This window comes from Terrapene carolina, unplaced genomic scaffold (assembly GCF_002925995.2).
Source record: "Terrapene carolina triunguis isolate 2854851 unplaced genomic scaffold, T_m_triunguis-2.0 Scaffold84, whole genome shotgun sequence".
In the NCBI taxonomy this organism is placed as follows: domain Eukaryota; kingdom Metazoa; phylum Chordata; order Testudines; family Emydidae; genus Terrapene; species Terrapene triunguis.
In genome coordinates, this window is record NW_020664435.1 from 17594641 (window position 1) to 17621034 (window position 26394).

Sequence of the window (26394 nt, forward strand, 5' to 3'; positions counted from 1 at the left end):
TGTCTATCAGGGATGGTCTAGACAGTATTTGGTCCTGCCATGCGGGCCGGGGACTGGACTCGATGACCTCTCGAGGTCCCTTCCAGTCCTAGAATCTATGAATCTTGTCCTCTGCAGCCACAAATGGTGGGAGAGTGTCTCTCTATGCGCATTGCAAATGGTGGGCGAGTGTCTCTCTCCACGCATGCAAAGTTCTCCAACTGAATATATATATATTTTTTAATACAACAGTGATTTGGGACACTTCACATTTCCCCTCTTAAGCCTGTGAGTTTACTGCTCATTTAGAGTTTTCATAGCTCCTGTGTTTATTATGCATTCGTTTTATGCGAGCTCTTCCTCTTGCCCCTCTGAACAGCTTCACTGCATTCTTTTGAAAATTTAAACAAACAAACAAACAAACAAAAAAACCACACACCCAGAGACCTTCTGGAGTGGGGATAGTGCCATGTACTGCAAACTGGCCCATGCTTCTGAATAGATAGGCCAACTACACGAGCAGCTTTCCAAGTCCTCTATTACATACCAAGACTAGAAGACTGGGTAATTGTATATTATTAAAACTCTAGGAGAGAATCATTTATGTGAAAGTGTCTTATTACTAGAACTACAAATAGTGCATTGATGTGTAGTATTTGCTGCTTTTTTGGAATGGGATAAATGAGAGCCACTCTAACGATCAGATGGCATAAGACTTTCACTACCTTTTTTTAATCCAAGCAGCTCTAGAATTGATATGACTGGGAGATGGTTAATATTTGGCAGGCCTTACTAGGAAGTGCCTTTGAACAGTCTAATTAAAACTGTTTTTGATTGATGGAGTTATGACCTTTTGACAAATAGCGGCTTACGCACATACAGTACTTTGCAAAGCTTATAGTTATGCAGCTGAAGAATGTTGTGCTTCACCGCTAACTTAGGAATGAAGTTTAGTAGTGACTGAGTCAGATCTCCCTGGTATACTCTCGGTGTTATGAGGTAATATTTGCAAAGCTCCTTGAGAGAGGGATTCTTTTCACCTCTATTCATTTGGAATGGCATTCTAGTGTTGTCCAAGCAAATATGTTAACCTGAGAGGGGAGCGGTTCTTTCTAAAAAATAAAATCTAGAAAATTCCATTTAAAAAGCTACATAAATAGAATTAATTTGTCAAGTTAAGCATGCAAAACTCTGGAAATGGAAGTTAAGGTTAGACCCATGTGAGTATGCATTATGATAGATTAAATTACATGATCGCATAAAAATAGAATATGTTTATAAAGCACACAGGGAATATGAGAAGGTGCCTGCCTCATTTAATGGATATCTTGTAAGTTATATGAGGTATATATTGTATTTGAGAAACAGATGATAATGTAAATTAAAGATTGTATCAATGTACGTACACAAGAGGAAAGAGTTAACATTGTTTCATTCCTACCTTTTGATTAATCTTAATTCAACCTTAATGTTGTCCAAATACTGTCTTTTGAGGAAATATTAATGCATCACATGTAAATATTGGGTTTTATCTGAAGATCTTCACACGGTTTAAGAAGAGTAAGCCTCACAACATCTTTGAGATAGGGACATTCTATACCTGCGTTATAGATGAGGAAACAGGTGCAGAGCAGAGAAGTTAAGTGATTTGATGATGATTAGACAAATGCTTCACTGTAACTCTTTTTTGGTTATTAAAGACATTCATGGAAGGATGCCAATGCTATTTTTTTTTAAGTACTGAATAAATGGAAGTGAAAAATCTTGACAAATGTCTTTGTTGCAGTACCAGTAACTTAGTAATACTGTACTGAAACTGATTAATATAAAGGGATAGTATACTAAGATACTATTGAGCCCAGCCGGGGGGACAGATACCCACAACCCCTCCTACCTCCCCAGAGCCCAGACACTCGCTCCCCCCCTTCTTCCCAGAGCCCAGCCGTGGACCCCACAGCCCAGACACGCACCCCCTCTACCCCTCAGGGCCCAGGGATTAGGAGAAACAGCCTGATGCTCCGTCCCAGACTTGTGTGGAGTTTCCTGCATGCTGCCATCTCCTTCCCTCAGGGCGTGCTGGGAACTGCAGCTGCCAGGAGCCCTCTAGCTCCCTTCCCTCGCCCCCGCAGTGTTTTCTATGTGCGAGCTGGCCTCTGCAGAGTGTTGGCCAACAGCGGTGCAGCCCATTTCTGTGGGGGGGGAAAGGAAATGCTGCGTACACAACATGAATTTCTGCAAAATTCTTCATTGCACAGTGGTGCAGTTTTCCCCAGGTGTAGTAATGTGCATTGAGCCAGAGTTGTACGTCCTGTCTTGTGTTTAGAAAGACCCATGTTCTTTCATTTTTACTTTAAAATATATATTACAAATCTAACTTTAATTTTCTGTCTATTTTAGTCTACTTTGGGGATGAAAGATTGGTCATACTGTACAGGAACCATTTGATGGACAGAGAAAATGAAGATGTGAACCTTCACAAGGCTAAGGAAGGAGTACACTTTATCACATTACACTAGCTGGCCTGAACAGCTTTCTGATTGCATAGATGTACATACAACAAAATGGAATTTATATTGACCTAATTTATTTGGTTTACAGTGAAATTAAATAAATACAGTTTGAATCCATGTGTATAGTCTCTAATCCTTTAAGGTTAATTAATATAATGGGGGAAATCTTGCTTTTTTGAGTTTAAAAAGTAATTATTTTTAAATTGAATGTCACGCTTTTTAGTGCAAGTGTATTGATCATTTTAATCTACAGTGTTATCCTTAACACCCGGTTGTGTCTTGAAGTTTCAGAATACAAGTTCACTATAAAATAACAGAAACTAATTTACTGTTAGTATGTCTCTAACCTGTTGCTGCCTTCTAAGGCACTTCATCATTCAACCTTTCTACTTAATTCTTGCTTATTGTGATCTTCCGAGCACAGGCTGTTCTACCATCCATCACTTAAGATTAGTCCTTTGAGTATTATGAAGTGTAAAGCTGTAATTACCTTACTTTTGTAATCTAAGGCTGTCTATACTACCGTGGTAAATTGACCTATGCTACGCAACTCCAGCTATCTGAATAATGTAGCTGGAGTTGATGTACCTTAGGTTGAGTTACCGTGGGGGGTTGATGGGAGAAAATCTCCCGTTGATTTACCTTACTCTTCTCGTTGGGGGTAGAGTACATGGGTCGACTGGAGAGTGATCTGCTGTCGACTTGGCAGGTTTTCACTAGACCCACTAAATCGACCGCCGGTGGATCGATCTCAGAGCCTCAATCCCGGCTGTAGTGTAGACCTGCCCTAAGTGTCAGAATTGTCCTCAAAAACAACGAAGAGTCCTTGTGGCACTTTAGAAACTAACAAATTTATTTGGGCATAAACTTTGTGGGCTAAAACCCACTTCATCAGATGCATGGAGTGGAACATACATTAGGGAGGTGTAAATACACAGCATATGAAAAGATGGAAGATGCCTTACCAAGTTGGGGGTTAGTGCTAATGAGCCAATTCAATTTAAGTTGGAAGTAGGCAATTCTCAACAGTTGACAAGGAGTGGAAATCACTTTTGAAGTGTTCTCCTGGTTTTTGAATGTTAATTCCTGATGTCAGATTTGTCCATTTATTCTTTGGCGTAGAGACTTTCTGGTTTGACCAACGTACATGGCAGAGGGGCATTGCTGGCACATGATGGCATATATCACATTGGTAGATGTGCAGGTGAACAAGCCCCTGATGGTGTGGCTGATGTGGCTAGGTCCTATGATGGTGTCCCTTGAATAAATATGCGGACATAGTTGGCACCAGGGTTTGTTGCAGGGTTTGGTTCCTGGGTTAGTGTGTTTTGTGTGTGGTGTGTAGTTGCTGGTGAGTATTTGCTTCAGGTTGGGGGGGGCTGTCTTTAAGCGAGGACTGGCCTGTCTCCCAAGGCCTGTGAGAATGAGGGATCGTCCTGCAGGATAGGTTGCAGATCCTTGATGATGCGCTGGGGAGGTTTTAGTTGGGGGCTGTAGGTGACAGCTAGTGGCGTTCTGTTACTTTCTTTGTTGGGCCTGTCTTGTAGTAGGTGACTTCTGGGTACCCTTCTGGCTTTGTCAATCTGTTTCCATCAATCTCAGCCTGGACCAGTCACACACGAGATCCACTTCCTAGACACTACAGTGCTAATAAACGATGGTCACATAAAATCTCCCGTTGATTTACCTTACTCTTCTCGTTGGGGGTAGAATACAGGGGTCGACTGGAGAGCAATCTGCTGTCAATGTGGCGGGTCTTCACTAGACCCGCTAAATCGACCGCCGGTGGATCGATCTCAGAGCGTCGATCCGGCTGTAGTGTAGACCTGCCCTAAGTGTCAGAATTGTCCTCAAAAACAAGAGGTCCTTATGGCACTTTAGAGACCACTTTAGTAGAACACCACTTCAATCTCCCTGTCATTCAATAACAGACTAAAAAGTGGAAGTTCTTCAACAAAAAAAAAACTTCAAAACCAGACTCCAACGAGAAACTGCAGAAGTGGAATTAATTTGCAAACTGGACACCATCAAATAAGGCCTGGGAGTGAATGGGTCACTACAGAAACTAAATCAATTTGTTCGTCTCTAAGGTGCCACAAGTACTTCTCCTTGTTTTTACAAAAACTAATTTCCCCTTGCTAAATACTCACACCTTCTTGTCAACTGTTTTAAGTGGGCCACCTTGTTTACATTGGCCTCATTAACACTACAAAAGTGATTTCCACTCCTTGTCAACTGTTGAGAATTGCCTACTTCCAACTTAAATTGAATTGGCTCGTTAGCACTAACTCCCTCCCCCCACCACACACACACTTGGTAGGGCAACTCCCATCTTTTCATATGATGTATATTTATACCTCCCTACTGTATGTTCCACTCCATGCATCTGATGAAGTGGGTTTTAGCCCACAAAAGTTTATGCCCAAATAAATTTTAGTCTCTAAAGTGTCACAAGGACTCCTCGGTGTTTTTGCTGATACAGACTAACACGGCTACCACTCTGAGAATTGTCCTCAGACTTTGTGAGTAGGATATCAATGAGCCTTATGTTGATAGCTCGTATTTTCCTCAAAGCTGTGTTGGCTGGATATTGTTTAAGCACCTGTAACTGCTGTCTTTTCTAGTATTGTCTTCTAAGAAACCTAAGTATACTGGATATGTTTGCTAGAATTATAGCAGTAAATAATGTCTAAACTTGAAGTTAATGAATATAATGTAGTGAAAATTAAGAAACAGTTTCCACCAGTTAGCTGAACAGTATACATCTGGATTAAAGTCTGAGCTGGAACATAAAAACACTTTTCATATCTGCTTTGCAGAAAGTAACTTTCTAAAGACTGCTTCTTAATCATACCAACCATAAGACCTTGTTTAATCTACTTTACTTAGTCCATGTATTATGTTGCCATTACTGTGAATAGATATGCAGAACATTTGGGCCATGAAAGTTTAAAAATACAAAATAATAATTGCTCTTTTAGAAAAATGAATCTAGGAATTATTTAACAATTTTTTGCCAATAAGATATTCCTTGAATTTCTCCATTATTTGCAAACCCCCAATGAAATTAAAGATCTGAAGTGTATCTGTACAGTACCTTGCACTTCACTGTAAAACAAAGGTTTTTTTTTTGTCTTTATCCAACTCTTATCAGCAAAAACCTTACTAGCTTTACAGCCAATTAAATTTAAAATGTTGTAAACTAAAACTGTTTAAAATACATGTTTAAGTAAAAGTTCGGTTGCAGCAAGTACAAGCTCTTAGTATATATTAAAATAAGAAGAGTACCTTTGTGGAAATGTATAACATACATGTTTTGTGCACTCATCCAGACCATTGTTTTTACATAAGACATAAAATTTTGTATTTCTAATGCAGTATTATAGTTAAAACACTATTACACATTCCTTGTGACTAGGGTGCCTAGATGTCCCAATTTTATAGGGACAGTCCTGATTTTTGGGTCTTTTTCTTATATATGCTCCTATTACCCCTCCCACCCCGTCCCGATTTTTTTTTTTTTCACACTTGCTGTCTGGTCATCCTATGTGTGATTGAAAATTCCTAAAATGTAGACTAGGTTATGTAATCATGCTTTGAGTAGTTTTGAAACTACTCTACTGGAGAGTTAGTTCCAACTCTATGCTGCTGTCTTTTAAAAAAAAAAAAAAAAAGTTGGAAATAAGTTCTTCCCCCCCCCCCCCCCGCCCCACCACAGGATTAAAGACCACATCCTGATAAAATGCGTGACTAATTTAATTTTTACAAGTGACTAGTTAATAAATTTCTAAGGGCCCTTTTGTGCTGTGCAATGGCCAGTCCTTAAATGGGTAAAGTATGAACTTGCATACATTATTTCTAGGTTCTACTTACATTAATATAGTATTTTCCATTTAGGAGATGGATATGCAGAGCAAGAAAAGGTCATTGCTTAGAAGAACAAGGACATGTACTTTCTTTTGGGCATGAAATTAACTGTTCAAAAGGGCTTTTTTGAGTTAAAAGCTGTGTTCAGCTGGTGAGCAGATATACCAGCCAGGGAGGTCAAATAAAGTCCAGACTCTAGTTCAATTTAAATCGCTGTTCTGAGAATTGGTTTATTAAAGAAGATTCCCAAACAGGATCACATGTAACCCACTGTATTTGGTTGCAGTCTTTCCAGAAAGATAGGGAGAGAAGTAAATGCTCTTCCTCCTGTGTCGTAAGATTCCAAGGCCACAAGGGACAATTGTGATCATCTAGTCTAACTTCCTGTATAACATAGTCAATGGAACTTCCCTCAAATGATTCCTCATATCTAAGGCTACGTTTTAGTCAAGGGTATTTTTAATAAAAGTCATGGACCGGTCACAAGCAGAAAACAAAAATTCACAGCCCGGGACCTGTCCATGAATTGTACTATATACACCTGACTAAATCTTGGGGTGGCCTGGGGGGATGCTGGAGTGGGAGCCACGGGGAGAGTTGGGTGGTGCTGGGAGGCTCCCTACCTGGCTCCTTGTGGCTCCCTGGAAGCGGTGACATGTCCCTTCCTCAGCTCTGTGCCCTGCACTAAGCACTAGCTCCGCAGCTCCTATTGGCCTGGAACCACGGCTAGTGGGAGCTGCCGGGGCAGTACCTGTGGGCAGAGACAGCGTGCAGAGCTGAGGAAGGGACATGTTGCAGCTTCTGGGGAACCCCCCCAAGGTAAGGGCTGCCCAGAGCCCTCACGTACTCCTGTGCCCCAACACCCAGCCCTGAACCCCCTCCCCCCACCCCACAAACTCTTGCTGCTGCTGGGTGGTGGCCTGGGACTGCCCCAGCAGCGGTCAGTGGGGCTGGCCCAGAGGCTGCCCGAGCCGCACTGGCCCCTGCAGAAGTCACAGAGGTCCTGGAAAGTCACGGAATCCGTGACCTCCATAACAAACTTGCAGTCTTACTCATATCTTTTAGAAAAACTACAATCTTGAATTAAAAGTTGCCAGTGATGGAGAATCAACCATAACTTTTGGTACATTGTTCCAGTGCTTAAATGTCCTCACTCTTACACTTTATTTCCAGTCTGAATTTGTCTAGCTTCAACTTCCAGTCATTGGATCATGTTATACCTTTCTCTGATAGATTGAAGAATCCATTATCAAATATTTTCCCCCCTGTAGGTACTTTGTGATCAAGACACCCCTTAACCTTCTCTTTGTTAAACTAAATAGTTTGAGCTCCTTGACTCTGTCATTATAAGGCAGTGGTTTTCAAACTGGGGTACATGTACCCCTAGGGCTATGTGAGCTTTTGTCAGGGGGTACATGAGAAAAATCCCGCAATGGTGAACAACTCACTCTATTTAGTAAGACTTGGCAATCTAATCATAGGTATATTATGAATCTCTCAGATTGGAGTATGCAGTAGGACTACATTATTTGGAAAGTGGTATACAGCGTAAAAAGTTTGAAAACCTCTGCTGTAAAGCATATTTTCAACTCCTATAATTATTCTCATGGTTCTCTGAACCTTATTCTATTTATCAACATGCTTTTTGAATTGGAGACACCAGTACTGGACAGTGTTCAGCCGCAGTTACACCAGTGCCAAATGCAGAGCTTTGAGATTCCCTTGTTATACATCCAAGGATTGTATTAGCCTTGCTGGCCCCAGTGTTGTACTGGGAGTTCATGTCCAGCTGATTATCCACTATGACACCAAAATCTTGGTCACTGTTTATTAAAACACATATTGTTTATTATGCCCATCTTACCAAGCAATCCAGATCCCTCTGTATCAGTGACCTGTTTTCTTCATTATTTACCAATCCGAATTTTTGTGTCATCTGCAAACTTTATAATTGATTTTTATGTTTTCTTCCAGTTCATTGATAAAAATGTTAAAATAGTGTAGGGCCAAGAACTAATCCCTGAGGACCACAAGAGAAACACCCTCTCAAAGATGATTTCCCATTTACAATGACATTTTGAGACTTATCAGTTAATTAACTTTTAATTCATTTAATGTGTGCTGTGTTAATTTTATATCATTCTAGTTTTTTAATCAAAATGTCATTCAGTACCAAGTCAAATGTCTTACAAGAAGTCTAAGTATTATGTCAATGCTATTACCTTTATTGACCAAACTTGTAATCTCATAAAAAATCAAGTTAGTTTGAAAGGCTCTATTTTCCATAAACCCATATTGATTGGCATTAATTATATTACCCTCCTTTAATTTTTGATTAATTAAGTCCCATATCAGCCGCTCTGATATTTTGCCCAGGATTGATGTCAGACTGATAGGCCTATAATTACCGAACTCATCCCATTTAGACTTTTAAAACATTGGTACAACATTAGCTTTCCTCCAGTCTTCTGGAACTTCTCCACTGTTCCAAGACTTATTGAAAATCAATATTAACAATGTTCTTCATTAACATTAACAATCCGTGCTTCTCAACCAGCTGTTTTAAAACTCTTGCATACAAATTATCTGGACCTGCTGATTTATAAATGTCTAATTTTAGTAGTTGCTCTTTAACATCCTTCTGAGATACTAGTGGAATGGAAAGAACATTTTCATATGACACGACTACATCATATTTTCCACCAGAACAGAAATATTTATTGAACACTTCTACCTTTTCTGCATTATTATTATTGATAATTCTACCATTTGCATCTTGTAATGGACCGGTACTATTGTTAGGATTCTTTGTTCATAATGTACATTTTAAAAATTCCTTATTGTCCTTAACTCTGCTGGTGATAGATTTCTCTTTGTGTACCTTTGCTTCTCTTACCAATTTTATAGAATTCCTAGCTTCAGTTTTATATTAATTACTATTGACCTCCCCTTTCTTCCATTTGTTATATATTACTATTTATAGCTGCCTTCACTTCTCCTCTAAACCAGGTCAATTTTTTAACCAGCACAGCTTTCTTTCTCAATTGTAGGATAGTGGCTTTCTGGCCATCTAGTAAAGTATTCTGAAACAATTCCCAATCATTCACATTTTTCTGATTAATTTCTTCCATCCAGCTGATTTGGCTCATAATTGTTTTCAGTTTTGTGAAATTGATCATTTTAAAGCACCAAGTACATACATTACTGCTTTGGACTTTATTCTGTTTGCGCATTGTAAATGTGATCAAGTCATGATCACTTGTACTTAATCTACCATTGATTTTTCATTCTGTGATCAGTTCCTCTTTATTTCTCAAGATGAGATCTAAATTAGAATTTCCCTATGTGGGATGCAATGCTTTTTGAGTTAGGAAATTGTTGTCTATAGTAAGAAATTCTGAGGATGTTTTAGGAGTGGGAGTATGAGACTTCCAGCACTGTTACTCAAATCAAAGTCACTTATGATCATATAGCTTGTTTTCCTAAACATTATAGATAGTGGACTAGAGCACCTTAAGAACCTAGTGTGATTTGGTGGTCTGTAACAGACACTAACTAATACCCCATCTTGTGCTTTCTGTTAGGGCATTGATCTGTAAGCATTCAAGATAATTTTCTTCTGAGTTGTCAGCGACTCAGAAAGAGGTAATGCCATTTTTGACATTTTGCCCAGTTGATCCTTCATAACTAGGTTATAACCATTGATTTTAATAGTCCAACCATGTGAATCATCCCACCAGGTTTCAGTAAAACCAACTGGATCAAATATGTGCTTATAAACCAATGCCAACTCCTCTTGATTGTTAACTAGGTTCCCTTGCATTGGTGTATAGGCAATTAAAGAATTTCTTCTTTTTTTGTCCTTTGATTAATTTTGTTCTCTTAACATCTTGATTTGTGCTAAATGAGTGCTCATGTTTTCCCCCTTTTTACTCTTCCCTTTTATTATTATCCCTCCTGAATATACTAGCCAGCCTTCCCCTGAGGAGGTTGGTTCTCCTTCAGTGAGATGGATGCCATCCAAACTGTACAGCTCCCTCTCCTCATAGAAGATGGACCAATGTTATACAGAACCCAAATCTTCCACATTCTTCCACTTACCTAGCCAGCAGTTCACTTTCAGAAACTTCTGTGTTCCTTTGCTTGTGGAACAGGAAGGATCTCTGAGAAGATTGCTTGGATATTCTCCTTTAGCATGCTTCTGAGTTCCCTGAAGTTCTCTCTTATCTGTGAGCTATCCCATGACACAGCATCATTAGCACCACTATGAACTCTCCCCAGTGGATCCTTGTCCATTGACTTCAGAAGCTTATCCAATCAAGACTGACATCTCATGTCTTGGCTCCAGGAAGGCAGAATACTGTCCCGTTGTCTGCCTGTCTTTGCAGAATATGATTTTGATTCTTCTGAGTACTAAATGCCCACCAAGGATCATCTGTCTCCTGGGGTAGTTGGAGATCTCTTTTTGTGCCTGCTTGATTTTCTTACAGTTTGGGCTGAGCTGCCATCCACAGGAGTGACCCAAACATCTCTCCAGTCTCTCAGGCCAGTTGGATTTTGATAGAGAGCTTCCACAGTTTCCATACTGAGAACCTGGCATTGATTGGAAATTTCTAGCTCTGTGGAATTCCTCCTGGCTCTCTTCTCTCTGGTGGCCACAGCCTGCCCATCCTTGTTTGTTTCCAGTCATGTAGAATGCTGCTGTGACCTCTTGCCTCTGGTGGTTATACATTGCCAAGCCTCTTCTCTGACTTTATCTCTCTCTCTGACTTTTGGTGGCCGTCCTTGAACCTGGGGTACTGGTGTTTCTCAAACCTGGCTGTCTAGGAACTCCTCAGCTTCTCTGATTCTCCATAGCGCTTCCACTTGACCTTCCAATCCAAGAATCTTTTCTTCCAGTGCAGCCACCAAATTGTACTTCATGCACAGGAAGTCCCTTCTGGCTTCAGGCAGGAAAGAAAACATGGGACATCTGTTGCAGGTTTATTGCTGGTCACCTTGAAATTGCACGTAAAGCTGAACCTGGAAGGAAAGCATCTCACATTCGCTCTCCAAATTACCTACTTTACACTGGACAGTACAAATGGCAAATAAAATATTTGTACATCAAATGGATCCCTTTTTTATATATGGTACAGCATATAGAGCCTTCATTAAATATTTTTTCAGTGGCATAGATCCCTCTAGCAATCAGATCTGTTACACTGGACTGTGTTTGTCCTCCATTAGGGCAAGGGTCAAGACTCCTGTTTCCTTTATATGTGCTGCTGTAGATTGTTTGCTGGCAGGGGGATATATTTTTCTAATATCTGCATGTGGATCATTTGAGGCAAGTTGCCATAGGTGTTTTTGTTAATGGTTTTCACCTTTCGTCTAACAATGTGGGATTACAGTAGTGGTTCTCAACCTAATTACCATTGTGGGCCACATATGCAGCTCTCTATGTGTTATGTTGGCCACATCTACAGAATACATATACTATCTGTATGGCCCTGCGGATGTCACATGGGCTGCAGGTGTGTGCTGATTGGCCCGCAAGCAGCCCGCGGGTCACAGGTTGAGAACCACTGAATTAGAGTTTGCTCCTGTTAGGCTGATTTTTATCATTCTTTTTAATAATTGACTCTTTATAGAGCTGTTTTTAGAAACTTTGATCCAGTTACCCAAAAAATAATATTATTCCAGAATGGCTGTTGAATGAAGGCAATGTAGAATATAAATAATTCTAGGGGTGAAGATTGGGTATATCAGAATTCCATACTTTTATTTAAATACATACAAGTTAGTCTGTTTTTTAATCTGCTTTTATTTTTCTTTAAATATAAATAGATGTTAAATACTCTCTCACACATTTTCAAAGCACAAATTACTCTGGCTTTTCATTCTACATACAACATACAGCCATCTCAAGTGAATTTTTTTTCCTGAATATTAAATGAAATCAGCTTGTATTGTAAATAGTGGTAATAAATACTGGTTGTGGTAGTAAATATTGAAATAAACTAGACTCTGTTTAAATTATCTCTAAATCCTGGAAAAATAAATAGGCAATATTTTTTTAAAAATAAATATTTTAAAAAACAATAAATACCTTTGTAAAAGGAAATCTTAATAAAATATAAACTATTCTGATTACTTCTGGTTCTTAAATAGAACAACATTGTCATCTGCCACATGACAGATTTTGTGATGAAGGAATGTGCCTGAATTAAAACATTCAAACACTGAGATTCCTGGTGTTTTTCAGATATCGAACAGCCCTCACAGTTTTCTCCATGAATGAAGTAAAGTCCCGGAGGATGAGATGGGTGCTGATTTTCTCTATCCATTTTTTATTTGACTTCAGTTTTGCAAAAAGTGTGCTCTGGGTAGCTGGGTCTGGCATGATCACTGCATCAGGATTTTTCACCTATGACAAAGAAAATGAAAATACATTGGTTACAATACTATAAAATGCTCTTGATGGAAAGGATCTGCCTTTATGCATGTGAAAAATGCAAAAGATGCTTACAAGAAAGCACATGCTTTTCTTTGCTGTACTATTGGGTCAGCAGATAGTCTGACGGGGCTATATAACTTTATTTATCCCCACTGTAATCTATGGTACTTGAGTTTCATTTGTAGCTGGTACTACTTGTGCTAGGGAATCTTTTTTGGAATCTGACTATATGGCCTTATCTACACCACAAAATAAAATGGTGTTTGAACGTAATTGTAAACAGTTGAGTTAGACACGTGATGCTAAATTGTCCAGGACAATCAATATATCCACCAACTGTGTGGTTAGCTGACAAGATTTGTCCTGATCTATACTGACCACTAAGCCTCATGCCATCTAACTTTGCTGTTCGCAGTCATGTTCAAACGCAGTCAAATTCTGTAGTAGAGATAGGATAAAATTTTCAAAAGTGCCTAAGGGGTATGTCTACACTCGAGATTTTACAGTGGAGCAGCTGCAAGCTGTGTGTGTAGCTGCACTAAGCCAATGGGAGAGAGTTCTCCTGTCAGCTTAACTACTCCAGCCCCCGTGAGTGGCAGTAGCTATGTCAGCTGGAGAAGCTCTCCCGCTGACAAAGTGCTGTCCACACCGGCACTTATGTCGGTGTAACTTATGTCACTCGGGAATGTTTATTCACACATCAGAGGGACATTAATTATGCCAGCATAAGCTGTAGTGTAGACATAGCTTGAGTCCTGTTTTCAAAAGTACTTAGACACGTAACAGCCTAAGTCCTATTGACTTTCAATGAGACTGAAGCTCTTAAGTGCCTAAGGCACTTCTGAAAATGGGACTCAGGTGCTTTTGAAAATTTTACCTGAGTTCTAGGTGGTTAATAAAGTACAAATCCTTGCAGCCTTCTCTCAGGATCCAGGCTACCATCTAAGAAATGCTGAAAGCAGTGTACTGTAAGCTGGAACATCTCTTTTTAAATTTTAATTGAATTATGTAAAAAATGCATGTCCTTTTCATTAAAATAACTTGAAGGGGTGGATTCTGAGCACACACCTCTGTGGGTGCATCTCTGATTCCTTGCTGCTTACTGCGGAGTTCTGTGTGGAGGATCTCCACAGAACCACAAAGGAATATGGGCATGCTGACATGGCAATGGTTCTATTGATCTACTTGACCACAAACTAACAACAGGTGAGCAATAGGTTATGTCCCAAAGTCCTCCCCATACTCAGTAGCAGCTAGGGCAGTTTGGCTGTATGGGTGGCTCAGGCCCCACTTCCTAATTGGGAAGGAAGACTCTATTTCTACTCCCCAGGATTTCTCATTGTTCCTACAGGCACAGGTTTTACTTGTGAGCTTTTTATTAGGCATTATGTTTAGTTCCAGCCAGTTCAATCAGTTTCTCACTTTCATGAAGGCTAAAGTCTCACTGAGTTCATCCAGTTATAGAGCAACACAGACAATTGCCACAAATCAATGTTTGCAATATATACAGGTGAAATCAATGGTCCATTATCTTTTCACAACAGGACTATTATTCTAGGTTATCACTGTGTGGAAAAAGTTCAGCTCCCATTCATCTAAAAATGATGAAAATAAATATAATACAAAATGTATTTTATATATACAAATGGCTTTTCAAGGCATTGTAACACACCTTGTAGGAAATAATGGCCTATAGGTTCCATAATTCTTGATCCTGCACCCTCACTCAACTAAGTAGTTCTTCTTCACCCGGTAGTTCCACTGACTACAAAGAATCTATTCACATGAAGAGCTATTAGTGCAAGTAAGAATTGCAGGAATGGAGTGAATTTTAAAGAGTTCCATTTCAAAGAATTGCAAAACATACAAGCACAGCTAGTGTGTCCTTTCAAGGTATTGCAAAACATCCAGAACAGCTATTAGAGCTGAATAGCATTTAATTTTCTGAGTCCAAAAATATTCAGGCTTTTGTAAAATGTTAAGGCGTTATCAAATGTGATGCAAAAAGCAAGTGTTTCTCTGTAGGTGGCACTTGTTATTCAGCCCAAGTCATTAACCTATAGGTTGTGTTTATCAGCAATTCTATAACTTGGATGTTTGATTTTAAACTGAAAATTTTTAATCATACCATACGATCCTGCATGAAAGCTTGCTTTTATGAGATTTTAAATATTTATATTGTTTATTAAAGGTATTCTCTAGTCTTTCTCTGGGTCACTTTAAGAGTATTTGTTTTTTACTTCAGTGGGAGTTTTGGGTGTGAAAAGACTGCATGATTGAGTCCTAATTCTACAACTACTAGGAAAAAAATTAACAGAAAGCAGATTCTCTTTGTCACCAATCCAGCATCTACTTTTTTGTGTAATTTGCAAAATAATTTGGCACATTTACTTGCTAGAGCTGGTGTGCAAATTAGAGATAACAATAAGCTGTAGAAATAACAATCTAATTGTCAGAAAATATTTGTAAAATCTAATTTACCATTGATATCCTTTCTGATAAATATTGAGAGCATGGATTTGTGGAGCCAGTCTGCTTCCATTGTAACCAATGGGATCACTATGTGTCTCATGTTATTTTTCAGAGCATTATATTTCTGATTCCTTTTCAAATCAAAGTCAAAACAATTATGTATGGGTAAACATAAAAATAACTCACCATCTGCCTCAAAGTATTTGCCAGATGCTTTGTACCATAACATATGGATTCCACTTTTTGCTTTTCACTAATAAATGTTTCTCGTACATATTCCAGGTATGTCTGAAATGTAAAAAGTCCACTGGAGATTCCTCTCAAACATTTTTCCTAAAATGAGAGAAGGGTAAGGAAATTACTTATTGCAGAAAAAATTATTTAATGACAATATTGTTTCTATGTATCAGTTAACTAGCTAATGTTTATACAGTGCTTCAGTGAGCTTCCGATAAGGCCCTATATGTTGGGTTATTAATTTATTATAAAAGTTATTGATTCCTTGCCTCATTGAATCCAGAGAGTAGACATCCATCTTCCTCTGTGATCTTGGGGAGGTTCAGATTGTTTTGGGCAAGCATCTCCATACTGTTGTCACACACAGTAAATTTCTCACACATCTGGGAATAGACACAAAGAGATTTTATTACACCTTTATCACATTACCATTTTCCAGGCAAAAGGCACTGTATAACTATGTCAGTAGAAAGGCCTTCTGCATTACTGAAATCTCCACAAAAATGGTTTTTTTTAATCAGCTTTTTGAATTATTTTGCAGAATTGTCAAATATGTTGTCCTAAGTAATTAGAAATCACTGTTACATTTTCTCAAGTATCAGAGGGGTAGCCGTGTTAGTCTGTATCCACAAAAACAACGAGGAGTCCAGTGGCACCTTAAAAACTAAGATTTATTTGGGCATAATTTGTTACATTTTCTATGCTTTTCCCATCAGAAACAATTTGCTGTAGTCTGTCTGATACACACCATGGATACACTAATGCAGATTGGTATGTTTTCTAAGATGCATGTCTCAAATATTTGCTCCTTTAGAAGTCAGGAGACTGCATGTCCTGTAAATAAAAATGCCCTGGGAGGCTGTGGATTGTGCCTGCCTACACTCACTCCACTTTTGACAAATATCTTCATGGCCCCACGAGCTTTTCAGGGCTAAAAGAAATTCACTTCCATGCTATCTTAGGCCTTGCCCATGGGAAACCAGCATAAGCCAGCCCGCAGCCCAATCAGACAGAGAGGTGGCCAATTCCATGGCCAAGCTCAAGACAATTGACAACATGAGCCCAGATAAAACAGCTGGAGGGAAGGGGAGGCATAAAACAACAGATAGTCCCGTTTGCTGTTAAAACCTGCCAAGTGCAGCAAAGAACCGACCAACTCAGGTTGGGATCCCAGCCCTAGCTGCTTCCGTGTATTACCCACCTCGTCCTTCAGCTTGACCGCTTTGCTGTGCAGCAGCCACGCCAGGGACTCGCAATCGGGCAGCAAGGGGCTTCTGGCAAGCGAGTCCGAGGGCTCAACAAGTTCCTCTTCCCCGGAGGAATCCGGGAGAGGGACAGCTCTGGTCCCGAGGAGCGACGTCAGGGCTGCCGCTGCCAAGAGAAAGCCTGAGAAGAGGAAATAGACAAGGGAGCGGAGTGAAATCCTGCCAGTTAAATTGCACACACTCTCTGTCAAAAAGACAGCGGGAGAGACTAGCTCCCTCCGCTGCTGAGCGTCTGTGTTACTTACATCCCCGAAGATAATTCATTTCCTTCTCTTTTCCCCAACCTTTGCTCTTTCAAAATAGTTGCTGGCCAGAGGGCTGGAGGGCTGAATGAGATGCAGGAATCCCTGATTTTGGGCATATTTATATTCATTGCCACTGGTCACTGGGAAAATCCCGTATTAGAAACTTTTTTTTGGTCTTTTGTTGTAATGAAAAACTGTTATTTGGTTTCTAATGAAAGGGAGGTATAGGATACTATTGTGAAACACTTCAGGAAACTGAGCTCACTATATTAGCGAATTAAGGATGGAAAAATAGTAATAGGACAGAAACCCCCCTGCAGTGTGTTCTGGACTACAGTAAATGACTCAAGCAGAAGGCTTCCACCTCTTGCCCCGGATACTCCTTTCACACCATCTTACTTGGCATTAAACCAAGGGTGCAGCTATCCCAAGAAACAAATACATTCTTGAGAGAAAACAGACATTTAATAATTATTATGCCAGGTGCAGCAGAAGCAGTCATCAGGAGAGCCCTTATAAGGGAAAGGAAACATAATTTAATTCCCTAAATAATTGGTAGACCATTCAGAACAAATTACAACTCATAAAAATATACAAATAAAAAAAAGACTTTAATTCTCAAAAGGGTGAATTGGATGGTAGATGATGGACAGCAGTGAGTATCAGTTACTGTTAATTATTTTAACAGAATCCAGTAGTGTGGTAGGCACATCAAAGTACATTTTGGCCTGGTATAAATGAGAAAATTGTGCTAGTTTAACTAAATGACTTGATAAATTGATTTAAATTGGTTCAGTCTAGTGTGTGGATACTCTTATTTGGGTTAAAGAGTGCCTTATAATAAACTGATTTTAGCTAAATCAGTTTCTAAATAGATTTGTTGAAATATATACAGTTTTTTTCATGTGGACAAGACCATAAAAACACGTTTCCTTCACTAAAGACTTGCATTCTAATTCTAGTCATGATATGACAAGATGGAGAATGGGGGAGAAGAGTATGTGGTAAGGAAGGAGCAAGGTGACAGCAGTAAGATTACATGGTTAATGAGTTTGGATGTCTGCACAGCTTGTGCAGATTATCAGTTTATTATTAGTAAAATATAGGGCTGTCAATTAATCGTAGTTAATTCACGCAATTAACTCAAAAAGATTTAAAAAATTAATCTCAATTAATCACACTTTTAATTGCACTGTTAAACAATAGAATACCAATTTAAATTTATTAAATATCTTTGGATGTTTTTCTATTTTTTCAAATATATTGATTTCTATTACAACATAGAATACAAAGTGTACAGTGCTCACTTTGTATTATTATTTTTGATAAACAAAAGAAATAATATTTTTCAATTCACCTCATACAAGTACTGTAGTGCAATCTGTTTATTATGAAAGTGTAACTTACAAATATAGATTTTTTTTTACATAACTGCACTCAAAAACAAAACAATGTAAATCTTTAGAGCCTGCAAGTCCACTCAGTCCTACTTCTTGTTCAGCCAATCGCTCAGAAAAACAAGTTTGTTTACATTTACAGGAGATAATGCTGTCCGCTTATTATTTACAATGTCACCTGAAAGTGAGAACAGGCATTTGCGTGGCACTTTTGTAGCCAGTATTGCAACGTATTTATGTGCCAGATATGCTAAACATTCGTATGCCCCTTCATGCTTCGGCCACCATTCCAGAGGACATGCTTCCATGTTGATGATGCTCGTTAAAAAGCAATGTGTTAATTAAATTTGTGACTGAACTCCTTGGGGGAGAGTTGCATGTCTCCTGCTGTTTTACCTGCATTCTGCCATATATTTCATGTTATAGCAGTCTTGGATAATGACCCTGCACATGTTTTTCGTTTTAAGAACACTTTCACTGCATATTTGACAAAACACACAGAAGGTACCACTGTGAGATTTCCAGGGGTGAAAGTAACTGAGGACACTTACCGGTACGGGGGTGGGCGAGGGGGGTGAGGTGTTGGCTCTGGCCCCTGGAAGGGGTGGGGCCTCGGGTGGAAGGGGCAGGGCTGGGGGGGTCAGCATCCCCCAGCCAGCCCTTGGCCCACGCTGCCCGGGGCTCCCATGTTGATTTAAAGGGCCCAGAGCTCCGGACACCACTGCTGCTGTAGCGGCAGTGGCGTCCGGAGCTCTGGGCCCTTTTAAATTGCCGGCCCCAGGGCAGCTGCTCCCTTTGCCCCCCCCCCCCACCCATCAGAGGCCGGGGGGTGCAAAAGGGACAGGGATGTTAAAACGCTGCAGGGTCCTTTGCCGTGGCAGTGCTTTAACATTGCTGCCCCTTCCCCCTACCCCCGTTGGCGGCCCTGCCGGTACGGACCCTACCGGCAGGGCCCCCGACAGGGGAGGCAAAAGGGGCAGGGACATTAAAGTGCTGCCACGGCAGCGCTTTAATGTGGGCTGGGTATGGGCCGGTGCGGGTTCTTACCAGTACGGAGTACCGGCCCGTACCGGCTCACTTTCACCCCTGGAGATTTCTAAAGATAGCTATAGCACTTAATCCAAGGTTTAAGAATCTGAAGTGCCATCCAAAATCTGAGAGGGAGGAGGTGTGGAACATGCTTTCAGAAGAGTTAAAAGAGCATCACTCCGATGCGGAAACTTCAGAACCCAAACCACCAAAAAAGAAAATCAACCTTCTGCTGGTGGCATCTGACTCAGATGATGAAAGTGAACATGCGTCAGTCTGCACTGCTTTGGATCATTATCGAGCAGATCCTGTCATCAGTATGGATGCATGTCCTCTGGAATGGTAGTTGAAGATGAAGGGACATATGAATCTTTAGCACATCTGGCACATAAATATCTTGCAACGTTGGCTTCAACAGTGCCATGCAAACATCTGTTCTCACTTTCAGGTGACATTGTAAAGAAGAGGGCAGCATTATCTCCTGTAAATGTAAACAAACTTGTTTGTCTTAGCTATTGGTTGAACAAGAAGTACGTCTGAATGGACTTGTAGGCTCTAAAGTGTTATATTGTTTTATTTTTGAGTGCAGTTATTTTTGTGTACATAATTCTACATTTGTAAGTTCAACTTTCATTATAAAGATATTGCACTACAGTACTTGTATGAGGTGAATTTCTTTTGTTCCTTACAGTGCAAATATTTGTAATAAAAAATAATAATATAAAGTGAGCACTGTACACTTTGTATTCTGTTTGTAATTGAAATCAATATATTTGAAAATGTAGAAAATATCTAAAAATATTTAAATGAATGGTATTCTATTATTGTTTAACAGTGCAATTCATCGTAAGATTAATCATGATTAATTTTTTGACAGCCCTAATAAAATATTAATTTACTTTCTATATGTATCATGGGAGGAGTGAGTGTTAAGGAGGAACAATGCTTCCCTTTTCTTCCAAACACATTCAGCTGTTCTTACAAAAAGTGCTACAATATTTAGTGTGTCATACTGGCAATTTATAGGAAAGTGCATTGTAGTAATTGTACGTAATTTGCTGCAGTGTGGAAATGTGGTCAACAACCCCCTTGTCACAAAGTGCAGAGACCACCAAACCCATTTTACTTGACCATAAATCTGATCGGAGCCATTTGAACTCTGTAGATGAGAAGCCAGAGCAAAGACCTTCTGTAGCACAAAGTCTTCTGATACCCCCTTTATGCATATCAGAGTATTAATTTCATATGATCAATCCATATATTTAAATGTAACACTGACATTAGATAATCTAATCTAATGTATCAAAACATTAGAACCAGATCAGACCAATGGCCATCTAGTATTCTCCCTCTGAGACTGGCCAATTCAGAGGAAGGCATAAAACACACACAGCCACAGGTGTGGACAGTTATGCCTAAGATGAAAGTTTCTTACTAATCACAGACAGTAAGTGGTTGACCTGAAGCCTGGAAGTTGAGATCCCTTATATATACTTTTTGTCCTACCTAGTGAAATTGCAGGTATTCTTATTATTCATATAAAAATCTAATTTTTTTTAGAATTATTTTAAGCATTTTTCTTCATTACTATCTTATGGCAAGGAGTTTCGAAGATTAATTTTGTATAACATGATCATTGTTTGCAGTGTTGTTGTAACCATGTGGGTCCCAGGCTATTGAAGAGAGACAAGATGGGTGAGGTAGTATCTGTTATTGGACCAACTTCTCTTGGTGAGAGAGACAAGTTTTAGGTCTGGGAAACTTAGGGCTTGTCTTCACGTATCATGCTACAGAAGTGCAGCTGCGCCACTGCAGTGCTTTAGTGAAGACGCTACTACACTGATGGGAGAACTTCTCATGTCAGCATAGTTAATACACCTCCCCAAGAGGTGGAAGAGCTTCTCCCATTGACGTAGCACTGTTTACATGGGGGATTACGTTAATATAACTACGTCGCTCAGGGGTGTGGATTTTTCATACTCCTGTGCGACATAGTTGATGTAGGTCTGTAGTGTAGACATGGCCTCAGAGTGTCACGGCTAAATACAGGGTGGAAAATATTGTTTAGTGTAAATAGTTAACACATATTTCAAGGGACCAGTCCAGGTGAAATGGAGGCCATCTGTTATCTGTACAGTAGAACATAACACCTATAGTACCTACATGTTCATATGATTAAAAACTCCGTAAGGGTGGGATTTTCAAAAGGACTCATTGTTGGTCTTACTCAACTCCGGTGTAATCAATGGGAGTTCTACCATTAATTTAAATGGCTGCAGAGGTAGGCCAATACTAAGAGCTTTTAAAAACCATACCCTAATCCCCCCTGCCCTTTTTAACTATTGATGTTCACAAAGGTAACTCTGAATACAAATGTTTTTTTCATAAGGATGAGGGGAAGTGTGGGTTACTCTCGAGTTTGCTACCCTCAGAGGAAATGGTAATACCACTGGAAAATTCTAAAGAATGCTGAGGTGTAGGAATCAGAGAATGTCAGCAGTCAGATGCATGCTTAGGCCTGGTCTACACTGGGAGTGGGGGGAGAATCGATCTAAGATATGCAACTTCAGCTATGAGAATAGCGTAGCTGAAGTCGACGTATCTTAGATCGACTTAGAATTACTTACTTCGCGTCCTCGCGGCACAGGATCGACAGCTGCGGCTCCCTGTTGATTTTGCTTCCGCCTCTCGCTGAGCTGGAGTTCAGCAGTCGACAGGAGAGCGATCGGGGATCAATTTATCCCGTCTACACTACACGCGATAAATCGATCCCCGATAGATCGATCGCTACCCGCTGATCTGGCCGGTAGTGTAGACGTACCCTTAGAAGAAGCTCAAACAAGGGTGGAGAAGGAAAACAATGCTAATGTCAGCAAAAGAAGGGTGTCTGCTAAATTAGTAAAATAAATGGATAAATAACTGGCATTTCTGTATAGAAAAGAAATGTTTGAATAAAGATTTGAATAACTACTGCTAGAGCTGCTATATATTCCACTCTTCTTTATTTACATTCTTGTTTTTAAAAATCTTCAATATTCTACAGTAATGATCCAAACCACTACAGTTTGGGATGTGCTTATTGCAGTATTTAACACTATTACTATAGGATACTACAGTACTTTTAATAAAAGTAGGAATGCTACTAAGCATGTAGTTTTGTGCTTCTATAGAGAAATCTTTTCAGAGTGTGGAAGAGAACCTCCATCATTTGTAACCCATTAAATTTGGGATCAGAATAAAGAATGAACAAATGGCATCTACATGACTGACCGTCTCTTGAGAAGGAATTTAAGCCAATTTCACGGACATAGTTTTGGTTTATATTCTCAGATGGTTTCCCCAGCATTTACACAGGACTCCTGTGAATATTAAATTAGGGGGTCCTTGCACCCTCAACAAGACAAACTTGTTTCTATTGAGTAGCCTTTGTGCTTACAATCCCTGAAGTTGCAGGTCCTGTTGGTGCCAGAGTGGATTCTCTTCCTCAGTCTTCTGAGGATCCATGGAAGCTAAATATGATAACCTCAGCCAGAATCTGCTCCCAAGTATTTCCAAATAAATCTCCATTGGCTCTGTTGGGTGCTGTTGAATGAGGTAGCATTAAACCAAGGTGCCTTGTGACACAGCTGAAGTAAACAGGTCCTTTACTGTCCTGTATTAGCACAGTTCATAGCCAGAGGGATTTCTTCATTTGAAAATGTACACCAAAGGATTCCTTTTCATTAAGAGAAGTCATTTTGCTGCATTGCAATTTACTTGTTGGTTATTTGCCAGTTCTCAGGGGAACTGCAGAGACATTTGGGATTTTTGCATGAAAAGCACTGGGGAGTGAACATTTTTCTCCCCTGGTGGCACATACTCATCATTTTAAAACCACAGGCCCAGTGAAAGGCAGTCAGAAATTTACTCTCTGAGCACCTCAACCAGCTCCATGTGCAAAGAGTTTGGATTCACTTGCTTGTCTATGTCTGGCTGGTGGTGTTATGAGAGAAGGCTTTAGTTTTGGAGAGAAGTCCTTGGTCATCTTAAAGTTTGTGCGTTGGTTTTCTAGATTTGCCTGCTTACTCAAGAGGAGAATTTATGTCACTCGCTCTTCTGGACAAGCTCTATGTTTCCCATGAGCCAATCCTGTTTTGTAGACTGCTGTAGATGAAAAAAGGCCAAAGAGGCAACTACTCTCAAGGAATGTTGGAACACTCGGCAATTTAAACAGACAAAGCTTTGTAATGGATTTGCCTCTCAAATCAAAGTTATCACAAAATCAGAGGAGGAGAGTGTGTAAGGGATGGTAGATACCTTTTTGTAGCCTCTCAGGCTACAAAGTGCTTTCTAGTGCCAGGCTGATCAAGTGGTAATCAGTGTGTTTCAACAGTGAAAATGACTGTACCACTTGTCACGGAGACTAGGTCCACAGTGGGAGCAAGTTTTTGCAGCACAGTTATATCTACACTAGGGCTTTGCCCAGCACAGGTCAGGGCTCACACTTGTTCGCAACCCCTGTCCAATCTAGCTATGCCAGCGTCACAGGGTCGGTGCTGGCTCTGCTTCTTTTCCGCCTGCACCCTGCGTTTAGGCTGGTATAATAAAGAGACTTCCACACCTTCTTTTGCTGGATCACCCAAGTGTCTTTATTTACAGCATTCGTGCAGTTCCCCGGTCTCCCAACAGCTAGCACCCCACAGACCCTCCCCAGGGTCTCCTCCCTTTGAGGCTTCCGCCTTTGGTAAGGAGACAGTGATACTACCCTCCTGTCTCTTCCCAGTCTAGCCTCCTCTGAGGTTTGTTCAGGGTTTTTATAGCCCTCCTGTGCCTCAGCCCAGCTGTCAGCACTCAGCTCAGCATGTTCCTCTGAGCCAGCCCTGATTAGGGCTTGCAGCTGGGCTCCCTGCTGAGTACCTGTGTCTCTACCCTGGCCACCTGGCCAGAGAGAAGACCGCAGCCAACATTTTGGCAGGGCTTTAAAGGGGGTTTTACCCCTGCCCTCCCACAGCCAGCAACAATTTTTAAGGTAGACTTGGCCTGATGGTTACAATTACACATCATGCATCTATGAAGAATGAGAAAACTAAGCAACCAGGCAGCATGATGGCAGAAGAAATTCAATGGGTAGATCCTTAGCTGATGCAAATAGGCAGAGCTCCATTCATTAGGTAACTGGTTCAAATTCAGTCCAGATCAGTACTGACAGAAGCTGATAACATCCGATGACTATTAAGTGATTTACAGTATGCAAAATGAGTTAATGGTTGCTGTCTAATTCTTAGTGATAGGTATCCATATAGCCAAAGTATAATAATAATTGGTGCCCTTGACAGAGGCTAACATTGGGATGGGCAATAGAGATAATTTAATCTCCTCACCTATGCAGGTGGTCATTCCAGGATAATATTTGTGCACATTGGCTGAGCAGCATAGCAATCTCCAGGTCTGTCAATCTTTTTCAAGATTATGAAATTCACACACTTCTTAAATGCCTGCCTCTAAGATGCAGTGTTATTATAACTCTTTTATATTTGCTATCTGGGTACCTGCTTTATACCCTAGTATTCAGTGTTGACATTTTTGGCTTATTCATAATGACCATAAGATCACACACTGAGTCATAAGGCTTGTTTGTCAAAAGGTCCCATTTTTTTTGAGAATTGCGTATGAATAGTGATTTGTCTAGTTTCCATAGGAAGTAAGCCCATCGTTTCCAAAGCAACAACTCCGTTTAAAATACTCTGACTTCAAGTTTCACTTGTCTTTGAGAAACTTTTCAGTTTCTTCTTGGGATTGCTTTGTAAATGTAAAGTGTTCTGAAAATTTGTGACAAAGAGAAGTTGGGAGGGCGAATGTTGAGATGAAAGAAAAACAAGGACAATGCAATCAATATAAATGCGGGCGATAAAGAAGTTCTTCTGAGAACAGTAAGCATTTTTTATTGAGAAGACAATTAGGTTTTTTATTATGTATAGTTTATATAACATTTTACATATAAGTGGCACTTTACAAAAGGCCAAGCTCTCTTCCCCCAAAGAGCTTACTCGAATCGAAAAGAACATAAAGAGCTTAAAAATATGTGCATTCACAGACACTTCTAAGCACTGTGATTTCACTCTTGAGCATTTTCACTGGATCCACTGCATTCAGAGTTGCAGCTTCCCTTTGCTGCCCACACACTGATTCATTTCTATATAAAATGCATTTTTCCTAAATTCCCCAGGTGTTTAGTGCTTTATAAGCTTCAGTTTGTTTGTGCCATCTTGATTCTGAGGCAGTCATACTTCCTTTGGGGCATCCACCTCTTACAAGCGTATGTGTATCAGTCAATAGTTCTTCTTAACCTCCTTTTTTTTTCTTAAAGGAATGCTCACCTAACTTTCCTAACCCTTCTACCTGGCTATAATTTCTATGTCCATTTTACATCCTAATTACACTGTTTGCAACTTTTCCACTTACAGAATATGCTTGCTGAGTTGCCATCAAATGGCACCTGTAAGGTCTGTGTCTAGCGATGTCACCAGTTTTATTCACATAGAGCTCAATCCCCTACCTTTGAACTCAATGGGAGTTTTGCCACTGACTTCAAAAGTAGAAGAATCAGCTCCATAGAACGTGAGCCAAAGCTCACTGAGGCCTTGGCTACACTGGCGCTGTACAGCGCTGCAACTTGCTGCGCTCAGGGGTGTGAAAACGCCCCCCCCCCCCGAACGCAGTGAGTGCAGCGCTGTAAAGCGCCAGTGTAATCAGAGCCTGCAGCGCTGCACGCTCGCTCGCAGCGCTGCAAGCTATTCCCCTCGGAGAGGTGCAGTACTTGCAGCACTGTGAGAGAGCTCTCGCAGCGCTGGCAGCGCGACTACACTCACGCTTCACAGCGCTGCCGCAGCAGCGCTGTGAATTCTCAAGTGTAGCCAAGGCCTGAGGTTAATGGGAGTGTTCCTATTCAATGAACTTTGCATCATCCTGCAGTGC

The 26394-nt window shown here is 40.3% G+C and overlaps 1 protein-coding gene across 1 annotated transcript; it reads right to left on the minus strand.

Moving 5' to 3' along the window:
• Positions 1–12573: 12573 nt before the first annotated feature.
• On the minus strand, positions 12574–17033 carry IL6 (interleukin 6). Its single transcript, XM_029911004.1, has 5 exons — positions 17015–17033; positions 16706–16890; positions 15774–15887; positions 15454–15600; positions 12574–12765 (listed from the first exon to the last, which is right to left on the minus strand). Exons 1-5 carry the CDS (start codon positions 17031–17033, stop codon positions 12574–12576), a joined length of 657 nt encoding a protein of 218 aa, XP_029766864.1.
• Positions 17034–26394: the final 9361 nt, after the last annotated feature.

Coding starts and splice junctions, on each gene's coding strand:
- IL6 (XM_029911004.1), bottom strand. Junction 15,888..16,705: donor CGGTCAAGCTGAAGGACGAG/GTGGGTAATACA, acceptor GTCTATTCCCAG/ATGTGTGAGAAATTTACTGT. Junction 15,601..15,773: donor TACTCTCTGGATTCAATGAG/GCAAGGAATCAA, acceptor CTCTCATTTTAG/GAAAAATGTTTGAGAGGAAT.